The sequence below is a fragment of the Bombus vosnesenskii genome, unplaced genomic scaffold (genome assembly GCF_011952255.1).
Source record: "Bombus vosnesenskii isolate JDL3184/JDL3185 unplaced genomic scaffold, Bvos_JDL3184-5_v1.1 scf7180000013263, whole genome shotgun sequence".
NCBI classification, from domain to species: domain Eukaryota; kingdom Metazoa; phylum Arthropoda; class Insecta; order Hymenoptera; family Apidae; genus Bombus; species Bombus vosnesenskii.
This window is the reverse complement of record NW_022882923.1, coordinates 3,582,568-3,607,532: the sequence shown is the minus strand read 5'-3', so window position 1 is coordinate 3,607,532 and position 24,965 is coordinate 3,582,568. Positions and strand designations below refer to the sequence as shown.

The following is a 24,965-nucleotide window of genomic DNA, read 5'->3' as shown; positions in this document are numbered from 1 at the left end:
ATGTAACTGCTAAACGATTAAGACGAGGGAAAGGATATATAGACATTTTTCTATTTTGTTTCTCACGTAGAACACAACAAGGTAAGGTAAGCATTTTTCTGTCAAATTTTTCAATGTAATTTGAAAGACACCGTATTTTTCAAATGGAAATTCATATTTTTCCCCCACAGAATCTAAAGATATTGAATATTTACTTTATACATTTTCTAAAATATTGTTCCTTATGTAAAAAAATACTAAAAGCTATAATAACGTGGAAAATTCAAAATATAAATGAGAGAAATTGAAAAATTTAAGAGAAAGATATAGCGTAACCCAATTAAAGAATAAATTACTTAAAAAAGGGAGAAGGAGAAAAACAATCAAATATTATGTAATGTGATAAAAATTTGAAAGGTATTAATCAAACTGTGATTAAACTACCAACGAATATTTTCATTTTATGAAAAGAATTCTTGTAAAAATTGCACTTTCATTAGTGTCCTATGTGATCCAATTTTCAGCTTGTCGTTGTTGATGTCGCATCCATGAGCTCAGATTACTTCGATTTCGTAAACAACCCCGTGCCACAATTTCAGGTCGTAAGCTTTGCCTGGTCCTTGTCTAGTTTACCAAAGGTTCAAGCGGATCGAAAATTTGACGTAATTTATCTCGGCTGATGAGATTCGTTGGATCCTCTAGTTGGTAACGTTAACGACCAATCGATCACTGTACCCAGTTTCCGTCAGAACGAATGACTTCTCTTTTCGTGACCAATAAATCGTTAACGCTAGAAATACCAGAGTTTATTTATACTACCCCTTTTAATATTTCTCTCAATTTTATAATTTCTTACTTTTGTGTCAGAGAATTTAATATTGGTAATTTGTAATTTGTTATAAATAATAATAACTCGTTGTAAATAATATCAGTTAGATTGTACACGAAAGTCTATCCTAACTTTTTTCACAAGAATGTTGATCTTGCGCTGTTTTTTAAAGTGAAGATATTTAAATGCTACTTTATTTCCTAATTCGATATGATTGTATACTCTGATGTGATTTCATTATGAAATTAATTCCACAATATGACCATAATTTGCATGGCTATGATGTTTTATGTTCTCTTATTGAAGTTTGCTTGTTCTCGCGCACCTGATGAATGAACCCGTATTAATTGCCCGAAGTCACGACATGTCTCCATTACTCTGGAACTCTTTGTAAAAGAACAAGTGAACGGTACATATAAGAGAGAGACCAGAACAGAGCAGGGTAAAACAGTGTTTCATCGTTATTTTTCACAAATTGGCCACGCAACGCTTTGACCTGTAGCGAAAATTGAATCAGACCGTGTGTTCTGTTACAAAACGAGAAGGAAAATATCCATCGTACCGTGTTATCCGATTATTCGTTGCTGAATATTTTCCAATTTGCGATTTCCCATGTATGAATTAATTTTTTGTCTTCCAAAATCTAGGTAAAAAAATATTCTCTCTATATTTATGATTGACCAGATATATTTTGTAAACGTTGAAAAAAGTGAACAAGTCATAGAAAGCGACGTTATTTCGGTATAACTTGATGAAATTGTTGGAAACATCATAATGTTTGATTTAAAGGAATGTTTTATAATTACAAATACAAATATTAGATAATATTTTAATAACGATTACCATTTCCAGAATATAATATTTTACAGTCTGATAATATCAGTGATAAATATCGCTATCGATATAATTTTTTCTCTTAAGAGTTCTTAATACGTATAATTTGAAAAAAATATGATCAGCTTTCGATATCAAATTTGCGATTAATAACCGAGTAACTTTCTGTTCATGCTCATGCGTGGTAATTAGTACACGACGAGATAATTGGGAAGGCGAATTCATACCGAGCTCTATTAGCTGTGCATCCAGGTCGACGAAGCTGGCAGGAAATTTCTGATTAATTAGTGGAAGTTGAACTAGGATGCGGTCGATCCACGTGGTTCGGTATTCTGTAATGATTGGTTCATCTTTCAGTTATATTGTTAACTATTGCGAGTAGTCATACTATTTATTTGCAAATAGCAATTTACAGATGCATTAACATCATTTTCACATAAAATAAATTTCATATATCTTTGAATTTTGTAATAGTGCAATTCAATTCAGTATCTTTGATATCCAAATCCTTTGATTCAATCGTTCCTTCAAAAACTTGTATTTTAAATAATTTATAATATACAAATACTTCATTAAATTAACACAAGTAACAATTTGTCTGGTATCATAATACCTTTTCATTAAAAAAATAGTAATTATGAATACTAATGAAACTTTATTCCTCTCTAATGAATAAAAAATGTTACACGTCATTTTATACAAGGCACACCGCTAGCTGCTATTATGTTAATAACATCGTGCTCAGTCGTTAATTCCTAATTTTGCACAAAGCTCGTTGCTAATAACACGAGGATCGTTCATTATAAAATTCATTTAACAATCGCGACAAAGAATATAAAAAAGGGTTCTTCTTTTATGATGTTACACGTAATATAATGTCATAATTGATGTTTCAGAAAGGTTTTTTTAAGTCGTTCGTTAACTGCTTGAAATAAACGTGTAGGTTCAGGCGACGAACGAGCACGATGACGCCCGTAAACGTCGTTACGGCTGCCCTATTTCCGGACCCCTGGGACTTGCTAATTAAACTGGCTAATAGACGGTCCAGCCTTGGCTGGCCATCAATCGATTTAACTACAAATTCAATTGAACCTTACTTATTGGACGGGAAAAATAATTACTTGTTCCAAAGGTCCTCCTCGTTAGATCGATTCAGATTTTTACGTTGTCTGTGAAATTATGGTTTAACGAAAGTAATTGCGCGCCACATTCGTATTTGTAATTAAAATATATTAATATGTTCCGTGCAATATATGTATAGGCACTGGTATGAATGTACGCATAAGAATATGAATTCCAATAAAAATTTGTTATTTACATATCTTATCATATGTTTGCGAATATCGAACATTCTTTATTTTCAAATATCACATATATTTCTACAGTAATTACTAAAAACTTGTATAATCGGATTTACAAGATGATTTGTAAAAAATATTACTGTGAACAAATACCTATCGAAACAGTGAATAAAAATCCTGAATCTATAAAAGCTTTTTTTTGGTATTTATATATGTGGAATATAACACATTGAAATTTAGTAGTATCCTTTAAATGGTCTTGTGAAATAAAAGGGTTAAATTTAATTGTTTATAAATTAAATTTACCACATATAAATGTGACTAGTATAATTCGTAATAACAATTACGACCAGAAACAACTATTTCCTCAAGGAAATATTTATCAAGAGTTATGTGTAAGATAAACAAATCTGGTAGAGGAACAGATTATTTTTAATATGTTTCTCAATGTAACAATGATATTACATAGAAGTGATATGTAAAATATGTGATGCGTTTCGTAATATTCGAAAGGAATTCTTGGAGGAATATGTTAAACTCGACTTCCATGAAACGACTAAAACGTATATAAAATATAAACTGGAATCGTATAGAAGATTTCCACAAGTCGAAGATTCCACGAGTATTCAATTTGTACAAAAGAAGATCGTAGGTATCTCAAAGCAAACTAAGTTGAATAAATCAAAGACTGTTTCAGAAGCAACAATTTGATACGGCGACATGAAAGCCAGACAGACGCTGTCTGGCTTTTGTTTTTCTGCTCTTGCTCTTTTATTACGACAGAAGGCACTTTTAAAAGAGAGAAATGTCAAACGCGAACCGAATGAAATTCTGAGGAGCGATGAAATTCCATGAAATACGAATCGCCTATAAAAACTCTTTTAATCTTATACATCGTTTCAATGTATAAAATAGAAAACTAAAAGACATGTTTATGAGATGCAATATTGCGTCCAACTGAAAGGACTCGTTTTATTATCAAACATCCTAGATATTTTGAAAATATAAAATTTCTTTTAATATTATAGTGAATAGGAAATAGTCTTTGTTTTTGTTCTTTCTTCAAGGAAAGAAATCAATTATTTGAACTAGAATTTCTATTAATTAACCTTTGATTTTTTTTTATATTCTTATATATGGTGATATTCTTATAGAATATTCCATTTCTGTCATCCAAATGTTCTTCAAGTGCCACTATGACTCGATTCTCACTATTAGATTGTTTCTCGTTAAAAAATTTTATAGAAATGTTATTTATATAATGTTATAATGTTTGTAATGCAAAGAAGGTTATGAGAACTATTTTTATCACACAAATTTTATATAAATAACTTTGCTACAAGTTATACATAAAATAGGACCAAAATCATAATAAACATACGTATTAAAATTACTCCTATCATACTACTCAAATCACTTTCGTAACACTATTTCGTTCAATAAAAAGTTTCTAATCTGTGAATACTATAATTTCACATAATAGCGTGATCTTAACAACGTCTTAACAAAAACTTGATGGTATAGGGCAGTAACGCAGCGAAGGTACATTTGACGGTCTCTGAAAATAAAGCAAATGATAACCTGTAGAATTACGTTATTATCTTTAGGAAAGGATACACTTTCATCGGGGTTTTTCTGACACGTAATTCACCATGTTTTTCCATCTGCGGAGAAGAAAACGTGACTCACGACGCACGGGTATAATATTTTCCCCGCTTTGACTTGGCACAGGGTTAATTGCGCATTGATAACTAACGAGCTTCCTTTGTGCAAATTTTCGGAGGAGACGAAAGATCCCAGCAAATTTCATTCGACGCGCCGGATTAAGCGCTTTTGCCCCAGCCTCTGGAACGCGAATCGCTAATTCGCTATGCACAATCGTAAGTTTAATCCAGCGTGACTCGACTTACATATTCCACATATTACTTCTTGCGCTATGATACCTGTACGCTCGCAATCTGACAGAAAATCAATAAATGCTTCTTTCGTTTCCTCTTTCATAATGCCACTAATGCGATAACGTCTACATGACTGTACATCAGTGAAAAGTTGAAATGATAGTTTTTCATTTTTGTTAATCATTTCGAACGTCATATAGGGTTTACTTCAGATGTACAAGTATCTATAATATTTCTATTCTTTTTTAATGGATACGTTTTAACATCGCATTAAGTACACCTATCTGTGTGATTATTAGTGACGATGATAAAAACTGAGAATACTCTGGAAATTATATTTTATTATAGAACATCGTATCCTTCAGAAAAGAAAAAACTTTTGAAACTTAATTACTTTCGCAGAGATCTTCATTTAGAGTTTCCTTAATCTGGAATTTAGAATGACACTGTATATTTAGAACGGTTTAAAAGAATATCTATGATATTTCTGTAAAATTCTACAAAATCTACCATTTTTGTGATCATGCATTATAAACTGAATTTTATTCCCTTACAACAAAAATTAGTTGAAAAATTCAAGTAATAAACGATGTGAGGATGAAATAGCTTTTTAACGATTTTTTATTATTAACGGTTTGACGTTTAATATATTTGATAATTATATTATATTTTCTATATTTTACAAATTGAAACATTATATAAAATATGTAGTATTGCATATATTGATATTGCATAAATTCATATTGATCGCGTCAACTTCCCAATTTAACTTGCACACTAATTTGGCTGCTTATTGTTAACATTAAGTTTGTGCATACGAAATATCACTTTTCCAAAATATGGATAAAACTTGAAGCTTTGCTCGGTGAGAATAACGCACATAGCGAGTAATATTGACCGGTTAAATTTAAATTTCGAAAAAATATTGTATATGCGCCAACCTGATATATATGCTCATACGTATATATGCATTAAGAAGTTTTGAAACATTCCCGCTTTTCACAGAATTTGAATATTTAGTGTAAATTTACCTCCATTCAGCTACATGCACTTTCTGGTAGAAGTTGTAATATATCGAATAAAACATTCTTTGGTGTGTTTTAATGATTATCGAATTTGTTACAAATATGGAAAAAATACAATAATGTAATATAACATACAAATATATCTATTAGAATAGACAAAATAGATGAAAATATAATATAAATAAATATAATAATTCTCTCAAGATTTTTTCAAGTAATAATCTGTATACTCTTTTTGTTGCAGTTTTATCAGTTATTGGAAGCAAGTCAGGTAGCTAACACCACGCTCACGTATCGTCACGTGACGGTTTTCGCGCCAACAAATCGAGCTTTCCAAAAGTACAGCGGAACTACGAAAAACTTGGTTCTCTACCATATGTGTAAGTACCTTGCGTGTTCTTGTCACGTTCATCCGAAGGTTTTTAAAAAGACTCGGGAAGTGTTTGCCTCGTTTTCACCGAAAGAAAAAGAAAAATGAGACATTAGCTCGTTTGCGCATTTAAAAAGTATTTGGCTTGGATAGTCCATACTTTTTCTTTGCTGTTGTTGTACTTAAAAGTTTAGGAACATAGTGGATGTAAGATATATTCTATTTGAAATGTTCTGTATATTCTTTTATATTTTTTATGTACAAAATTAGCTACAAGCATTACATAGTTTTACTCTAAAGTCACTGAAGTGGTGGAAATATTCGATTCCTTTTACTTCAAACCATATTTCCTAAAATTACATGTAATTCGAGATTCTAATATTGATACTTTCTTGGTGTTGAATTACAAAACCGTTCCATCACTCGCAAACGTGCTCACAAATACGATGATCATGTTCATTTTAGAAGCTTCTCCAATCGTCTTTTGTTCTGTCTGTATAGTAATTAATACGTTGTACATCTTAATAATAGATGATATACACAATAGATTGGGAAATTTACGAAAATTTTATTAAACGGAAGACTCAGAATTATCCTTTAACACATTCGCTATTAAAAAAATATCTAAATTAATTAGATTTAATTAGAATTAATTAGATATCAATCTAATCACGAATATAAAATTACTCTTTGTCAAGGTATTCTACACTTATACATTAAAGAATCAAATCTTATCCTTAAACATCGAATTCATTTTTGGAATAATTTAAATACGTTGTCGGTATTCAAACACATTTATCTTTTCTTTCTGTTTTCTTACAACCCTCAAATTCCAAATTGTTCTTTGATCTTCCCAAAGATCTGTATACGTATAGAATTTGACTAACAACAACCAAATTCTTATCTACCACTAGTAATATCATTTATCGTGTGATTTATTCAAACACGTTTAACCCATTTCTTGGGTTCTTATAGTTACACGTCAGACTAATCAATACATTAATCCCATGAATTTCGGAATAGCTCTTTGATCTTCGAAGATACGCTACATACGTGTACATGCGGGCTTATATACGCGTATTCGGTGCTCATCGACGTGTCTACATGTAAAATGACGATAGACTTAGCCGCAAAGGGAGATTCGATTGAAAATACATCAAATATGCACAGGAGTTGCAACGCGTGTAACCGTAATTCAAGGTCCTTCGACGAGGCACACGAGGATACCGCACGTTCCGACGCATTTGCGATTCTACAATACACCCTACATACACATTTAGATCGATGGCCATTCGATTCCGACCATCTTCGAAAATGTAAGAGCGTGTATACGTCGTGGTTCAACATGATGCATTATATTCGTAACTCCAGTATCTCATATCGTTTTGCTTTGCCATATACTAAGCATCCTTTAATAGTTTTCGCATAGACTGATCCATGAAAGTGTTTGGACACATACCATAAGAAACTTTTATGGATGTATTGTGTGTGTTTTATGAAACATTTTGACATTTTATTAGCACTGTAATGAGACACGACTATCGCGATTATATTGATAAAATGTTGAGATGAACCTGAAAATGTGCACCACCCGTTCTATGTTTATACATATACATAGAAATTATTACGCAGAAGTAACTCCCGTATTAGTTGCGTTTCGTTACAATATGAACGAAATTTCAAAATGTTATGTATAATACACGTAATATATTTGCATAAAGCTTCTGTAAGTTTTAAAATGGGTACATTCGCGAGCTACTGTATACGCTGTCGTTTAAAAGTAGGATTTAAAATACAATACATTTCACGTCAATTGTAAAAATTCTGTTAATTTTAAATAACTTAAATAATAATATGAATGTTCCCCCCCCCCCCCTCCTCGCAAAAAAATATCATCTATCCTACGAAAATATTCATCGAGTAAAATTGATAACCGAGAACCAAAACCAGTTATTCTATTATGCATTATACATACGTTCATCTGCTAAGTTTTGGATTCAATGCACGCGTATTACTTATGTATAACAACTTCACAATGTCAACAGTCTGCGGCTCGTCTCCGGTGACTTCTCAATTCTGAACTGATCGATCCCTGACAATCTGAGTTGCGCGCTATCCTTCACGGTGGTTGACTACCATAGCAGCCGTATTCAAAGCTTGAATGGAATCGAGACCGCACACGATTAAATTCTCCCCAACCCGTGTTATCCAATCGTCTAAGAGGAAATCGCTTCATCTCTGTCTCTACTAGGAAATGTTCCTTTTGTTGATGCAGATAACGCAAACCTATAGAGTATTATCGAGAATCATAGGTGTAAGACAATCATTTGTTCCTAATTGGAATTTGGTACGATGCAAATTTCAATAATTCGGTGGAACCGTCAACAACGCTTGTTATTAGTAGACTGCTAATCTTCATGATGTAACATAATGTACTTATGATCTTACATGATCTTATATAATGTAAAAATATATAAATATCCACGGTATACTGCTTTTCATAATACTTGATAAGTGAAATAATTCCTTACCATGGTCCTACTTTTTTAATTATATTTTCAAAAATATGATTTAGCATAAAAATCCACAGTCCACTTGTTGTATATTTAAGACAATTATTCATACTGTATATTAAGTTTTTACCAACTTTATGTTTGCGATAAATGTCTCGTAACTTTCATATACATTTTCGGATTGGTTTCAAATTCTACCAGTATAACCACGATAGTCGTGTCTCTTCGCGGTATCGATGATATTTCAAAAGATTTTATAGAATATAAGCAATATGTTTATAAAAATTTTCCATGGTAAATGTTCAAATACTTTCATAAGCTACTCTATGTATTTTCAGAAACAAACGTTATTACCAACAATCCTATCATAATTCGAATCGTATCGTAATTTCAGAAATCTCGATCGTAATGAACATGTAATAATTGAGAAATATGAAGTAAAATTGTTTGGCTTAAGAGATTTCAACGTGTCTGGTCGATAGGTCAAGCTGCCAACGAGGTATCCAAGCGAGTCGTTGGTAATAATTGACAGAGCAGCGTGATAGCATCATATATTCTGACACAGTGGGGCTACTATGAGGGATTGGTCGACTGCTGTAAATCGCTATAATGCGCCGTCGTCGACGCACCGGCGCGAGATTGCAGAGGTAACGCTGCATTAACTAAGGAAGAACGGCTTTAGGGAACGAACAGAGACCTCCGATGGGATTAATGTCACTGACAGGGTCACAATGCGATTGATAAGGCTTCCAATTACTACACATAGATAACGGAAGACTCCGGGAATTTCGAATATTAATCTTAATTTAATTCGGTAGGAATTATCGAAATTATTAAAATTCCAAGTGTTAATTATAGTACTGTGGTAAATTAAAAGTATATGTATAATGCGCAAGCAACTTCATGGAAAGTTTAAATTCGGAGAATTTATTTTTAATTAGTCGAAAATGACGTAGTATTAAATTATTCTAATTTTATCATAGAAGCATTAGAATTTCTAAAAAGATAATTCAATGTTTACGCTTAGCTCAGATTTCTTCCTTTCCTAAATTAAAACATTCAAGTGAATTTAAATTCTCTTCTCTAATCATGCACTATCATTTCATTATATTATTTATTATATTCTTTATATTATATTCCTTATTAATAATAATTCTATCCAAATCGAAATTACGAATAAAATCTATTACACATCATTCAAAGAATTTCCTCAAAATTCTTAGCACATCATTCTTTTTGACAAATAAGTTCGTAATTGTGAAAACAGAGATTGGATAAAGAAGAAATGCACATCTGGCATATAGATATACTAAATCCTTGATTTTATAGTGATATCCGGTTTTATACGGCGATTTCCTATGTTCAGCGGCCCCTTCGTGTCCCGAGGCATTTTCACGATTGCTGGCGAAGAAAGTGCGCGCGCGAAGGAAACAAGGAATTAAGAAGGGCGTTGCCGTTTTATGAAGAAACTTCCTTTGCGCGTTTAAGATGCCTCGAGCGACAAGAGAAGGGAAAGATGTCCGGGTTCTTGAAGTTACCCTTTGAACGACAAAAATTTCATTCCCAGTTCAATTTCGCTGCCAAATGAAAAACTTGGTTCTTACAATTAAGGGCGATTTTATTCAAACTGTTATTCTTCGAACGTGATGAATTTATTAAATCGGTATACGTGGAATACTTAATTTCGCATACGTGCAAAATCATTTAGAATTTTGTATGAATTCTATCAACGTAGAATTCTACTAATTTAGAATTTACTAAATTGAATACTCATTATAACACAGATTATATAACAGTCGCAGTTACGATAAACATTCAGAGTCACGGATAAAAATAGTAATAATAAATAAATATTGACTATTTTAGAAACCATATAAATTTTCCGAAGTAATTTTCGATTTAAAGATTCATGATATTCATATGAAGTTTTATTCGCTTCGATTAAACGTTTTATTTTTATGCTGTCATTATTCGAGCACAATTTTTTCGTTTCGTCGATTTAAATTCAATGGGCATGCGAAATTATAAATTCTATCGATTTTATTTCAAGCGCCGTTCGTAGTCATTTTATTTCTATGTCATACTATACAAAATAGCGAAGTATTTAACATGAAATTTCAAATTATTTTCAAAATTCGTTAATAGTTTGAAAATACTCTGTTTTACATAAAATTAAGTATTACAGTCTATCGGAATATCTCGATAAATATCGCAGAGTTAAATATCGTGAAACTAAGGGCGTTAATAGTGAAACATTGAAATTCCAATATTATATTACTGTACATAATAAATATAAAAATTTAAGAAGAATAAATAAGTGTAAGTATATCCACAAACAAAACGAGAAGATTTTAAAAGCAATCTCAGCAACCCAGTCAGAGAAGTAGCATAGTGACATCTCAGACCTGACAAATGGAATAAAACGGTATAAAGTCATGCAAGTAGAACAGATCAGCGCTTTACGAGACAAGTGAAACAGTTTGATATACAAAATACTTCGACTGAAAAATATAAGTACAATATTTTTAAACTTACGCAAACTGAATGGAATCTTTCAGTTTATATGACACGGGTAAAAATTGTGCAAAAATATGTGTATACGGACAGCATAAAAATATATAAAAATTGTTCAAAAATTGTTCTCTACTGAGAAAAGAGAATATCTACCACCGGAGTCGGAGAATGTTCAAGGGGAATAGGTAGCGACCTTCATTACGTCTTCTTCGCGTTTAATCCACGATGAATACCGGCGTCGAGGGGTGAAACAAGGAGTGCGTTCCCCGTGTGAAGATGGGTACCTCTGGGTATTTGTAACTTTCGTCGCCGACAGCCAGGCTGAGCCACTGACGAATAATCGTCATTCACGAGGTATATTTCTTTTTAGACTCCCCTCTGACTGGCCCCGCGCTTAGACACCAACCAACCCTTCGAATACTTGAAATACTCGAGGGTTCTCTTCGCGGGAGGTAACGAGAAACGCAGCTCGATTAAGATGTGAAAAAACTTCCTCGCATTAAGAAGAATCTGCGAACGACAGTCCGATTTTTTTCGATAAGAAATTGGTTCGAGTTCTAATTTGTAATTTGTGAAATAAATAACGCGCTGCGTGGTACTGTTGGTCGAATTAAATTCACCGAAGGAAATAAATTCGCTTCTGTGGGATGCTGGAGTTTTGTTATCGACATGAACTAGGAAAAATATGAGGTAATTGGGAATTATTTTTGAAAGACCATGATTTATCTTATTAATAGACTCCTACTATTTAAGCAATTTCATATTTTTATGAATGAACTTAAGGAAATGGAATCTAGATGAAAATTTATTTTAGTCACTTAATATTGTAAGAAATATTTTATGTCGGTTAAAACTTTATTAGGTGGAATATTTTATTTCAATAAAGAATATATCCTTGTATGTGATTGTATGTGAATTTTTTATAATTTTCAAGTTTTCTAAAAATGTACGACAATTGATGTAATAGTATGATACAAAGTATAATAACATACTACATATAATTCATATAATAACAGTCTATTTATTGATTATTGATAATGTGGTATATAATTGTTAGATATCTACAGTATGCTTGTATTATAAAAAATATATAAAATATACAAAAGGCTCGCTGATTCGTCTGGTAATGCCTTTGAAAAACTGAAATTCGTTCTAACTCGACCATCACCCTACATCGCGAGTTTATGTTAAACGAAAGACAAGATTTCATCGCTAAAGATCTATAATTTTCTCTTATCAAAAACATAGTACTATTTAGTTTACTATATCCATGCGTAAACACGCATAAGACCATCGCTCAGAAAAATAGACGTGCGCCAGCCACTTCAAAATAAGTGTCCGGAACTGTGAAGAGATTCGGGTGACTATATGCCGACAGGCGTCCGCAATGGTAAAATGACTTGGGCGGCTGTTTGCCGACACTCGTCCGCAGAGGGTTAAGTATTTGATATTCGTTCTGTACCGAGAGCAAAGTATCGATTTATATGGCCTTAGAAATGAAGGTTCTTCAGGGTCTGGCAATCGCGGTGCCTATTGTTCCAGCGTAGACTATTTAACATCGATATTGCTCATTGAAGAAACATTTTACTTCCTGAATGTAATGTAAAGAATACATTTCTCCTTATTTCGAAGAAATAAGAAAGTTATTTCGAAAGGAATTTTGTAGTAATTTAGTTGAAAGTTAATACTCATTATGGTTTATGGAGAAAATATATCCAAAAAGTTATGAAAGTTATTTTTTAAATAACCGAATTGTGAGATAGATTGAGAAATTAGAGAATCTGGGAATTAAAACCCCAAAAAATCCATGAATCATAGAATTAATGAACTAAACAATTGCACAATAAAAAAAATTGGAGAATAATTTCATTGTTTACTCTAGTATTTTACATTTTTGAAAGATGTTTATTTCATACTGAAAAATGTTACACGTTAAAAACATTTCCAATCTTCAAAAGCTTTATAAACTTCACTGTCATTATCAATGTTACACTCTGCATTGTCGACGTACTTTTTACTCGTTTTCCAGAAGAGAAATATTAAAAAAAAAAGATGTAAAATAATAACTGAAACACCACTGCACATGATATATACCCAAATAAAAAAAATTCATACAATACGTTTCAGCTTATCTATTTTTTAAAAAGCCTGAAAATTGTTAGATTTAGAAGATTGCTACTTTAACACAATAACTCTTATATTAAAATCAGAAAAAAAATATAAAAAATGTTTGTCTAATCCATAATGCTGTCATTATATCAATTAACTTTTCAAGAGTTGATAAACTACATCTAATATTATCTCGAAGTCATCTGAGAGTTGAGTCATAAATATTCCTCAGAGGCGGAGTAGAATACCACTTGTTATCGATGAAAAATTATCCTACCCTCTTCTAGTGACTCACCCAATATAGAAGTGAAATACACGTAAGCGAAGAAGTAACAAGAGCCGCGTTCTTTCTATGCAGTCACGAATAGAAAGGGAAGGAACAGTTGGTCGGTATAACGTATCCCTTGAAAAAGTTTCACGACAAGTTAATAGAAGACTGCGAGCAACTAGCAGTATCGAAGAAATAGTACGCTTGGTTAGAAGAAATAAGATTGATCATAATATTCCTAACGACCACTGTCTCTAACTTTAACTAAACGAAGGATATTAGTTTGACAAAGCTGTTGTTACGAGTAAAATACAGTGTCTAAATCTCCCTAATATCCGGAAGTTTTATTAACCAAAGAGAATGTCTGTTAGTAAGAGACGTATTTTCCTGTCGCAAATACTATTACTACTAGCGTATGAATATTATGGGAGAAAAACACGATAACGAAATTTTTGTTGACTTTTTTAATTTTAATATTTTTATATGATTAAACAGAAGATGATGATGGCAAGATGATTTTGGTATGAAATAGTTGAAATTGAAAGCAGCTTGTTTGTAAAGCAGATTACCGAGACAAACAATATATTAATACCTCCTATATTTTAATATTACAACGAGCAATATTTCGATTAATTTGACATTTGCGCTCTTGGATTTGAAATTTAATATCACAAAAAGCAGTATATTTTAAGATCCCTAACAAGTCGATTACAAAAAGCTTTACTACGATACTCTTCGCTGGATAAAGAGACACACGCAAAAATATTTGCCAATGTTATTCCACCAACAACTATCTAAATAAGTTAGCTTGAACGAAAGCCAAATCTTCCATCTTGCTAAAGCAGAGAGAACTGTGTCTTCCGTAATATTAAACGCTCCGCGTGTCGGTAAATTTACTCGTACAAAGTTAAAGAGTTGGAAAGCGCACGAGCCGGGGTAAAAGGAGGAAAGGGAAAATCAGGCCAGGTTTGGAATAGGAGAAACGAAAAGAGGAGAAGGTACACGTTCGTCAGGCGACGAAGAGAAACGCGAACTTTAGCCTTAAGGGGTAACTTAACTGTTCGGGCGTTCGCGTGAAACTTAAGAACAGTGTATAGACGAGGCTAGACGAGACGAGAGAAGACTTTGGAGAACCTCCAACTAAGAAGGAGAACCTGGTTACATGGTGCTCGACGTAGCAGAGAACAAGCCGGTTAGGGCTGCGACACATCTTGCGGCTCTTAGCCACAGGCCAAGCTCCTTGCTTCCTTGCCATTGTTTGTCTTGTTACTGACTGGAGAATTTCAAACTCGTTCGACCGGGCGAAATCACATTGTAATCAGAGCTATTGTACTAGAAAATCTTCTACTCACAGCGCTGTTAGTTAACCAACCTCAACACTGCGACATACGCAACTGTGCCTCATATTAAACTATATATTGGAATTGATGAGGGTCGCCTGCTATGAAGTTTACGCTTTGGACAATTGTTTGATGTGAAGAAAGATGGAGGTTTGATGTTGTAGTAATAAGTTGAACGATAGAGCAATGTATCAGGATGTAGGTTATTGGTTTCCTAGGTATTTTGAGTTAAGAATATTCTTGAGGATTATTCAAAATTCTATGTGATGGAATGATACATAAATTACATCATATGACACATTCCAGCTTATACAATGGCTACAGGAAGTATTTACATAAAATTTTTATTATAGCACTTACATACAAATTAATTAGATTTAAATACCAGTAGTAGTTTTTTCATATGATTAGAAAAAAGCTCCATATAAAAAGAAATGTAAAGCCTGATAAAAAGACGTATTCTTCCTCTGTATCTATTTCTGAATATTGTACAAATGTTGATTATTATCAAATTAGTCGTTCCATTTGTTTTATACAAAATTTCTTGGATCTATCACTTTGTATTGTTGAAAGGTAATACATCACTCCACACAGATCTTTTTGCCTTCTCAATTAGTTGTAAAGCACGTTACAGTATTCTCTTGTAGCTATCAAATCATATAAAAATCGCAAAATTAGCAAATATAGACTTATTATCCTCTTTTCTCTCATCTGGTCTTCAATTGACTATTATTAAACATTAAACGTGCTTATGAGTTCTCTCCCTGTGATCTTCAAATTTAATAAACACAATTCTACGATATTACGCGTGTTTATTTCGTTTTCATCGAAGCATCGTAAATTATTTCACGATTGTCGAGCGAATTGCTTGACTGAATTTTTCTAGAGACTGCCCAGTGGGTGCTTTGCGTAAATAATTGAAAGCAGGTCCACAAAGTTCGACGAAATAAAACGGTTGAATCGATATTATTCGGGTCGGGGGCAATTTCTCAAAGTAACTTACCGTAAGAACGGTTAGCCACTTATTGACGACTGATTCCGCGAACTCGATGCTGGCCGAGGTAAAACAATAAACAAAAAACTTCCGGCAAAAGTTACCGCGGAAAGGAACTTTGCGATCTCGACTTTTGATTAAATAACAAACCGTACCGCCTGGAAAATCGAGTCGTTTTAAGTGATACCACTCTATTCAGTAACCTTCGAGGAACTTGCGAGAGTTACAACTTCCCGAAACTATTGAATCCTGTACCATTTCAATTCAACTTGGTGATTGTACAATTTTGTAATCGAATTAATAGAAATCACACAAAATACTCGTAGACATTTTCAAGTCTGGACTAATTATCCAATAAATGGCAAAAAGTTAGTTTTATGTAGAATCCACAAATGTTCGGAGACAACATTTTCAAATCTAGGCGAATCGTTTAACGAAGGGAAACTAATTTCGTTTAGAATCATTTTTTAATTCCATTTTTAGGATCAATGAAAAATCAATCTTTTCTACTTCAGGCTGCTAGTAAAGGAGAATTCAATGAATTTAAATGCATTTTTCTAAGTAAGCGTTAGAAACAGAAACTGCTTCGTATTTTTATGATACGTATGAGAATATTTTATATAAAGATGATATAGAAAAGTATAAATGATAAAATCTCTCGAAGAATCTGTTACAAAATATCTCTTGAAGATGAAGGAAAGATATATATTCACGAAAAAGATGAAACAAGTCTCCATTGAAGTTCCAAATATTCAATAAAAAAAAACCAGACATTATTTCGTTTTCAAGTTAAAGATTTCATTTTCCAATTTAATAATAATTTTCAATCTTCCACGAAGCCTGACATCGAATTGTCAGAAACAATTTTTAAAGCTGGATATTAAATGATTATTCGATTTGATGAAGAAGGCCGAGTCGAGCTTAACCACTCCGCCAAGTTTACAGAAATTTTGTACATCGCGAAAAGTTTCACAATTAGTCTTGGAAGTTTCATAATTTTGCAACTTTGGCCGTCTTGTTTTGCTGCAGCACATTAGTGTGCTCGGTTTAATTTATCATTTCACCTCCACTCGGAACTCAACTTTCTCTTCTCCGCCTCATTCTTTCCGTCTTTGCTTCTTTCTACTTGTTCACTTAGCGATTCTCTTTCTTTTTCTTTACGTTATTTTCTTTTCAGTTTGCCTGTCTCAATCTCGCATGCTGCGCAGTGTTTATAAAAACAAATTAAATCTCAATCTTGGTGAAACCACGCTTGAAAAATAATGGAAATTAAAAAACGATGCTTAAATAAACTTTATAACTGTGGTGTTATTACAAACGGGAAAAGATAAATTTTAAAGTCAGTTTTCCTATAACGTAAATTGTGTACAACAATTTAATTTTTGATTCTTACGAATTTTTTATAAGAAAACATGATGAAATCTGTGAACGACGAGCTTTTATTAATGATAGTTTCATAACGACCTAACTTGTTATATACAGTATGTAAACCAGTAAATTGGACGAATTAATCATTCTTTTATTATCGTTCGCTAGTTTATCTTTTTGTTTAATCAGTCTCCTATGTCATGTTTTTTAATTAAGAAAATTACACAATTTTAATTTGTACGTATCTTCTGTTGTGATCTTACATATGCTCTGCTCTTTCGTCTTCTCTTCAGATTCATTTCTTTGTACAATAAAGATCGTCTATCGTTATTATAATATCGGGCAGTTTCAAGAATGACACGGCTAAGAAAAATGAGTTTTTCAAGAAATGAGATTTTAATGTAGAAAATGATTACTGGTTCAATGATTTAGTAATGAAAAATTTGCTTTCCGTTGTGATTTAAATAATATTCTTAGATTTTATTATAAATAATACAATTCATTAAATAATTATTATATTGCTATCCTAGGAAATAGCTCATTTTTCGAGTTAATTTATTAGATTTAATTAAAAATGCGTCATAAATTTCTTCAGAAATTCAACTTTAATTTTATAACTTCACTTTTTCTTGAATTTATTCTTTCCTCCTTTTAAAAAATTTATTTGAAGAAAACAATTACAAAATAATTCCTCACGCACTCGTATGTTTCAATTCTACCAAATGTCCAAACTGCACAAATTGTGAATGTAAAGAATTAAATAAAAAAAAACTCGTATGTTTCTTGTTATCTTGCATGAAAGATGCAGGAACGTCTTTCTTAACATAATTACACATTTAGTGTTACTTCAGAACTGAAACGTGGAGTGCACGTCAGATGTTAGGCTTCTTCGAACGTTCTTCGATAGATGTTTGCCGACGACACGTAATTTCAGCTTGTAGTGTTTATGTTCTTGCGATGGCTGATGTTTCACGCGATGCTTACGCTTAAATACACTAACATTATCGATTTCTGTCAACGCTCTGAAACTATGAATGTGCAATGTCTATTTAGTCGCATACAACGAGTAAATATTGTATTTTATTATCGTAAATTCTAAAATGTCCCATTTTCCTGGCAAGGAAAAGCATCGTTATAGAGATATAAATTCTTATTATGTTAGAATCGTGTTTGCGGGTAACTTGTCTAGCTATCTACCAACAAAAAAACATAATATTTTCCAATGGTTTACTCACAGAACTTCAATAGTCCAATTACAAGTGAAATTCCTATACGTATTACCGTGTAGATGATGAATAAAAAGTTTCACTATTGTTTACATTGTCATTTATCATTAGCAATAACTAGTCGGATATAATGTAAAGATATAAATATAAACACTACGCCAAGCATACACCGCGATGTGATGAAGGTATTGATAATGATTTTGATATTCCCTCAAATTTTGCCAACTAGATTTAATAATATTATAATTTTTAACGTATCTTTAATTAATGTACGAAAAATCACGGAGGTACATTTCGGTACCTTTTTTAAAACTCAGTTCAAAGTTGATGGACGTTTAAACATAAAAAATTAGGATGTTAAGTTTGTAAAAAAAAATTACTTGCCAGTATGAAAGCTAACCATAACTTACAATGATACTAACCATAACTTATCAGTAAATTTCTAACATTATTTCTGACAACAAACTAGCGAATTTAATAAAAATTATGAGTAGTATTAAAATCTACGCCCACTTCTTTGTATTTTAAGATATAAAAAATTATCATTCATAGGCTTCAGTGTTTGGACTTTCATCCATTGCCCGACATACTGTGAAAAAGAAACATTGTTTACGCCGACAATTTATAATAGTCACATAGAAAATGATCTTACCTACCAGGTATTATAAGGACACTATATTTCATATATTTTATACATTTTTTCATATTACGTGCATTTTGTGAAATGCTACATTCTCGAATGTCACTAAATTATAATATTAAATACGTAAAAATCCGCAGCTTAATAATAGCAAATGTGGAACATTTGCATGTATTATATGAAAATTGACCCATCTTCCATTATATTCCATTCAAAGGTTGATAGACACAGAAATTCGAACACTATTTCCTCGATTCGTATTCCGTAGCCATTTCGCGGCCAATGCTACAGAAGAAGAAGGCCTGTCTCGAAGATTCATAAAACGAGGAACAAGCAGGTTACATTTCCCACGGGAGACGGTATTCTCCTTTCATTTTCAGACTTATTTCCATCCCGGATGGAAAGAACCGGGAGTGGAGGTGTACCACTCTAAGACAGTCCCGAGTAAGTTAGTAGGAGCCCACAGGGATTGCGGGCTTACTCTGCCATCATTCGTTCTGCGACGCGGAAATCAATCTCAACAGCTTCTTCGTATCAATCTCGCATCACACCCGAAGCATACCCGGTCGTATCTTCGGAGTCACCGTTCGTCTCTAGGCTTTATCCTTTTTCCAAGAGGGAAAGAGATTACGTTGAAAATATCGTGGAACTAAACTAAAGAGAGAAGCCAGCTGGTCGATTCGATAGCGAAAGCCTGTCGAAAGCTGAGGATGCTTGTCTGGAAAAACGATGGGCATATTGGCCGGTGTGCCGTGGCGAATCAGTTTCCGCCAGGAAACTCTGCTGAGAGAAACATCAATTCCGGCTGAACGCCGTGAATACAAATTGCACCATCTGACGCTCGTTAAGAAGCCGTGAAACCAGTAGATCGTATTTCTTTTCGCTCCTGATTTAGACAGCATTTCACGGCTGTTCTAGAGTTTTAAGCTGGGTCAGTGGGACGTGATGTTAAACGAAATCGTGATACGAGGAAATTTGAAGAGCGATTAATAGCTTTTTTATTTGTCTTTTGATAGATAGCTGAATTTATATGTGCAACTGCTTTATAGCGTTATGTAAATTCTGCTGTAATCGTATTTTTCTGTTATCAAAAAAATACAGGAAATTCGAATAGAAATTAGTAGATTATTTATTTGTCTTTCGTGTTTTTAGACAGATATATGTAGATAGTATAGCAAACAATGAAATAGGTAGCTAAATTTGTAGTACGGGCAACTATTTCATAGTGTGATGTAAATTCTGCTATAGTCGTATTTTTCTATTACAGCAAAATATAGTCATAAGATATGTATGGACTTACAGACATCGTCGACAGGCGTTCTGCATACGAGATTTGTAGATGTCCACAAAGTTCTGTAAAATATGGACACAACATAATATACGACATGTACGATATAATACTCCGCATACAATATCCATAGACAATGAATGCGGAATGTCTGCAGATGACGTCTGTAAGACTGTACATCTTTATAGTCTTGCAAGTAAGTAGATACATGCTGCATAATTTTAAAGATTCATCTTGTGACATTAGTCAGCAGTGAGTAATAAGGGGTTTAGATGGAAATTGTATACTTATCGCGTATCTAATTTAAAAAATTCTTGGAAGGAAGAAGAACAAAAATTATTTTCAACCACTATCAAACTGCAAATTTGAACTTTCGTTCCTAACTTCCTAAACGTTTGAGAAAAATTATAAGAATCGAAGAAATATTCACTGATTAAAATAGAAGTTAAATTATTGGTATAGTAAATACAACGCGAAATTTAATACGGAATACAATACGCTTCTATAGTATCTTTCTCGTTCAAAGTTGTATTCTATACTCCTTTACAGTTTCAGTTTCAATTAACGGAAGTCAAGCTTCTTCAATCTTATATCATTCAATTGCTGTATCCCAGACTTGTCCGATAAAAAAGAGAACTGATAAAAACTTCAAACGTAACTATTCCGCACTAGTATGACTTAAGCATATACGACACATCATTCAAAATATAAAAATCATGTATCATTCATACAAAAATTTACGAGCACCTTTGATATTTGTGCCAACCACCACGAAGGAGCATAATATACAACATTGTCCAATATTGAAAGAATATACAAAGCGCCCTAAGGTTTTACAGACAATCTTCGTCAATATATTGTTGTATTTATAATAAAATTGCGAAATCCGAAGAGAACAATACCGTGGCTCCTAATATCGCTTCTATTTACACGCCATTGGACTTTCATTTGTGGATCATTTAGAAAAACATAAAACACACTGTAATTTTACAAAATTAGATTATAATTAACAAGAGCATTGAACGTATAACATTTCTATTACCAATGTGTTTGGTAAATAAAAATTGTTGATGGGAAAGTTACTAATATACTAAGTTACATATTAATATAGTATATAATACACGCTATGTGTTCATATTATTAATTAATTTATTAAATAATAATATTATTGATATTATTAATATATTATAAATAGGTTACTAGATTACTAATATATAATATCAAACTAAAAGCTACATTCATATACCTACACAGATACAAATTGTAAACTTTCTTCTATCTGCTACTATATGACAAAGTTTAGCTATTAAATCCAGAAACATGCTGTATATTCGCGCAGACTTCATGCTCGCCGACTAAAAGAATAAAGGATCGATTTGGACCTATCGCAAAGTATTAGTTCGCTCGATGATATGGACAAGTTAAGGAAGATAGTAAAAGAATATCGGGGTCATGACGATTGAGCGGAACACGAATACTTGGACGGTTTAGTCGGTCTTCAGGCGAAAAACTGATTCCTTTCAGCGCCGCTGTTCCACGTTAACTCCGAAAAGTGAACCTTTCATAGATTTTTCTTGCCAATGGATACTCGCTCGAACGTACAAACGTAAGGAGATCGATTGCCGCACCGAAAGTGGACGGAGATTGAATCAGCCAGCAAAACGAACAAATCGTTTGTAGCACTTTTTGCATGACCGACTCTTGTGACTTGTCGCGTTCTGAATCACGAAAGAGAAGACCGGCAAGGAGAGCTCCTTTTGCCAGTATTAAAGGGCTAACAGGTTTGCGACAGATCTACAATGGAACGGTTTTGCTTCTCTTTAAAGATTTATGCTGAGTGCTGGCCTTTTGTCGTCGTTGCTTTTTAACGTTTTGAAAGACAAATTTGTTAAAGGCAGAAGGAGAATATTAGAGTTCTTGTTTTTCTAAGAAAAATAACATATATATATTATGCGATCATTACGAGGTGATTAATAATGATCATATAAATTTTATATTAGGAATATAGGAATTTTTGCTATTTCATCGAGGATTTCATACGCTCTAAAATAATTTTATTCCATGAAGATAATCGCATAAAATATAATATAATATCACGTAATATTATATAATAATTGTGCATAACTAATGATAATATAATTGCATGAAAAATTCGAATTTCTTAATGTAACTAACTAAATCTAACCGAAGCATCGAAGTAATTACTGATACACCAATAAATTTTAAATACTAGGCTATTTAAATGTTAACAAATTGCTATTACGTCTGAGAAATACGCAGAGCTAATTGAAAAAGCAGTACTACTGAAAATAGATGAGTCCTCTTGCAAATTGATACTAAAGAAGTAACGACCAGCAGACGTCTCGTCATAGACGCGGACGTTTTAATTACGAAGAAGAATAAGATACTCGGCTTCTTCTTTCTTGTTCCAACAACGGAATCAACGTCAATCAAGGAACTTCGTAACACGTTCAACGAACACGGCCCCTTCGTTTAATTAAACCGTGCTAGTACGGTCAGTAGCATCAGTGATTACATGAAAACTAAATGTAGAAGCTAACCCATACTTCATTTTCTATGTATTTTCAGTCTTTCTACTCTTCATAATTCTGTTTAAAGAATTTTCACTTGCATATTTTATAAAATTTAAAATAACGGAAGTTGTAAACAATATTATTAAATTTTTGTTATTAAAGTTTTATTGAAACTGTTAATCAATTTAATTAAATATAAATTCTACATATTTATTTTTGCACTTTTTATACTCTAACAAATATTTTCTTCCGTACTATTCACTATAAAGTTTATTTACGAAACACGTGTAATACACGTATCAAAAGATTAAAAATATACGACTAATTATTTGTTTTCATATTTGCGTACACGGATATAAAAAATCTTCATTTTGCCTATAAATACATAATTAAAGGGAAATATAAAATTGTTTGTGAAAAAGAAAGCAAAATAGAGAAAGAGAATATTGTTATCCCAGAAAGATGGTGTCTATTAGAACACACATTAGTATTCTTTTTTTATTAAATCAACTTTTCTAAAATATGCTATAAATATAAAAATAAAATATATATAAAGAAAATAATCAGAAATTATCATTTCTCACCACTAACGTGCTTAAAATAATAATTTTCAAGTTTCAAACTTAAAATAATAATTTCTACGTTTCATAGTAATTTTCAACAATACAAAGCGATGCCAATCAACAGCAATTTTATTATTATATCGTCATTAATCGTCGTTACTGTACCAAAAAAATATTTTCTAATTCTGAAGAATATACTACACCCAAGAACACGTTCATTTTTATAAACGCTATCAACATGAGAAACCGAAAAATGCGAACGGAAAGCTATTCCGCGATTATTCTTATCTTAGAGAAGTTAAAATTTGCTAAAACAGCAGTGGTAACTTGTCTGCAACACGTCAGACGAAGGAAATCCAACCGTGGGAATTCAATTAATTCTCCCCGATATTCGTTCACTTTCGTCTTCGCCCGTTAAAATACACGAACGATTGCAATCGCTTGTAAAAGTTCTTTTTCCGCCGTCGCCTTTTCTTTATCTCCTTTTTTTTCCCAATCTAGAAGTAACCAGTGAGTTCGTTCCTTTATTTAAGGTCCATTGGTATTCTGAATTTAAAAGAAAAGCGGAGAAAGAAGAGAGAGGAAGAATGAAAGAACGATGAGGAAAGAACGGTTCGCGAGGATCAAGGATAGCGTGGATCAGAAATCGGAACGAAATCTGGATAATAGCGAATCGTTGAAACTCGTGGCATGGTCGGTACAGTTGTATGCAAATGAACGACATACGTCATCAATATGCACCTAGGAAGTTGAATTATTACGTGGATGAAACGTTTCTCATGGTGATTTCCAATGAAGTTGAATTGGGTCATTGATTTGACGCATTACAAAGTTATGGTATTTCGTATCCATTATGCTTAATAATACTCAAATGGAAAATTATGTTGTTTGTATAAACGTAAATAATAGAATTATGTCGTTTATTAGTGTTTCGAATCGCTATTCTATCCAATTTATCGTGCTTTGGAAATGTGAATATTTTACGTTTTCCCGAGTAACAGTGTTTGGAAACTAAATTCGTGATTTTTTTAGTTTTATCGGTTTTATAATGCCCTTTTTCTGTATTATAACTATTCCTTGAAAAACCGTGCTGTTTTGTAGCTTTCCAGCATAACAAAGGTAAGCTAAACACCGTACTACAATTGGAAACTACAGAAACTCTTGATGTAATATTAGATTAGTGCTAAAGTGGAAGGATGTTGATCTTTGGTAAGGAAATAGGTGGAACCAACTATGTTGTTCAACTAAACATTCAACTGTACTTATGCTCCAATGTTCGATTGACTAACTATAAACTTAAAGTTATAAAATATCGACGTTTCAAACTCTGTATGAAACTACCTTACTTTTTAAAATAGACAGTGAACGATCG

The 24,965-nt window shown here is 32.5% G+C and overlaps 1 protein-coding gene across 7 annotated transcripts in view; it reads left to right on the top strand.

Moving 5' to 3' along the window:
* Nucleotides 1-24,965, top strand: part of LOC117234373 (fasciclin-1) — a 380,981-nt gene that overhangs the window by 247,852 nt on the left and 108,164 nt on the right. For all 7 annotated transcript variants that reach the window (XM_033495532.1, XM_033495524.1, XM_033495516.1 and 4 more), the window contains exon 2: nt 6,111-6,246. In XM_033495532.1, the coding sequence (XP_033351423.1) occupies nt 6,111-6,246 (136 nt within the window). The remainder of the gene's footprint in view (nt 1-6,110; nt 6,247-24,965) is intronic.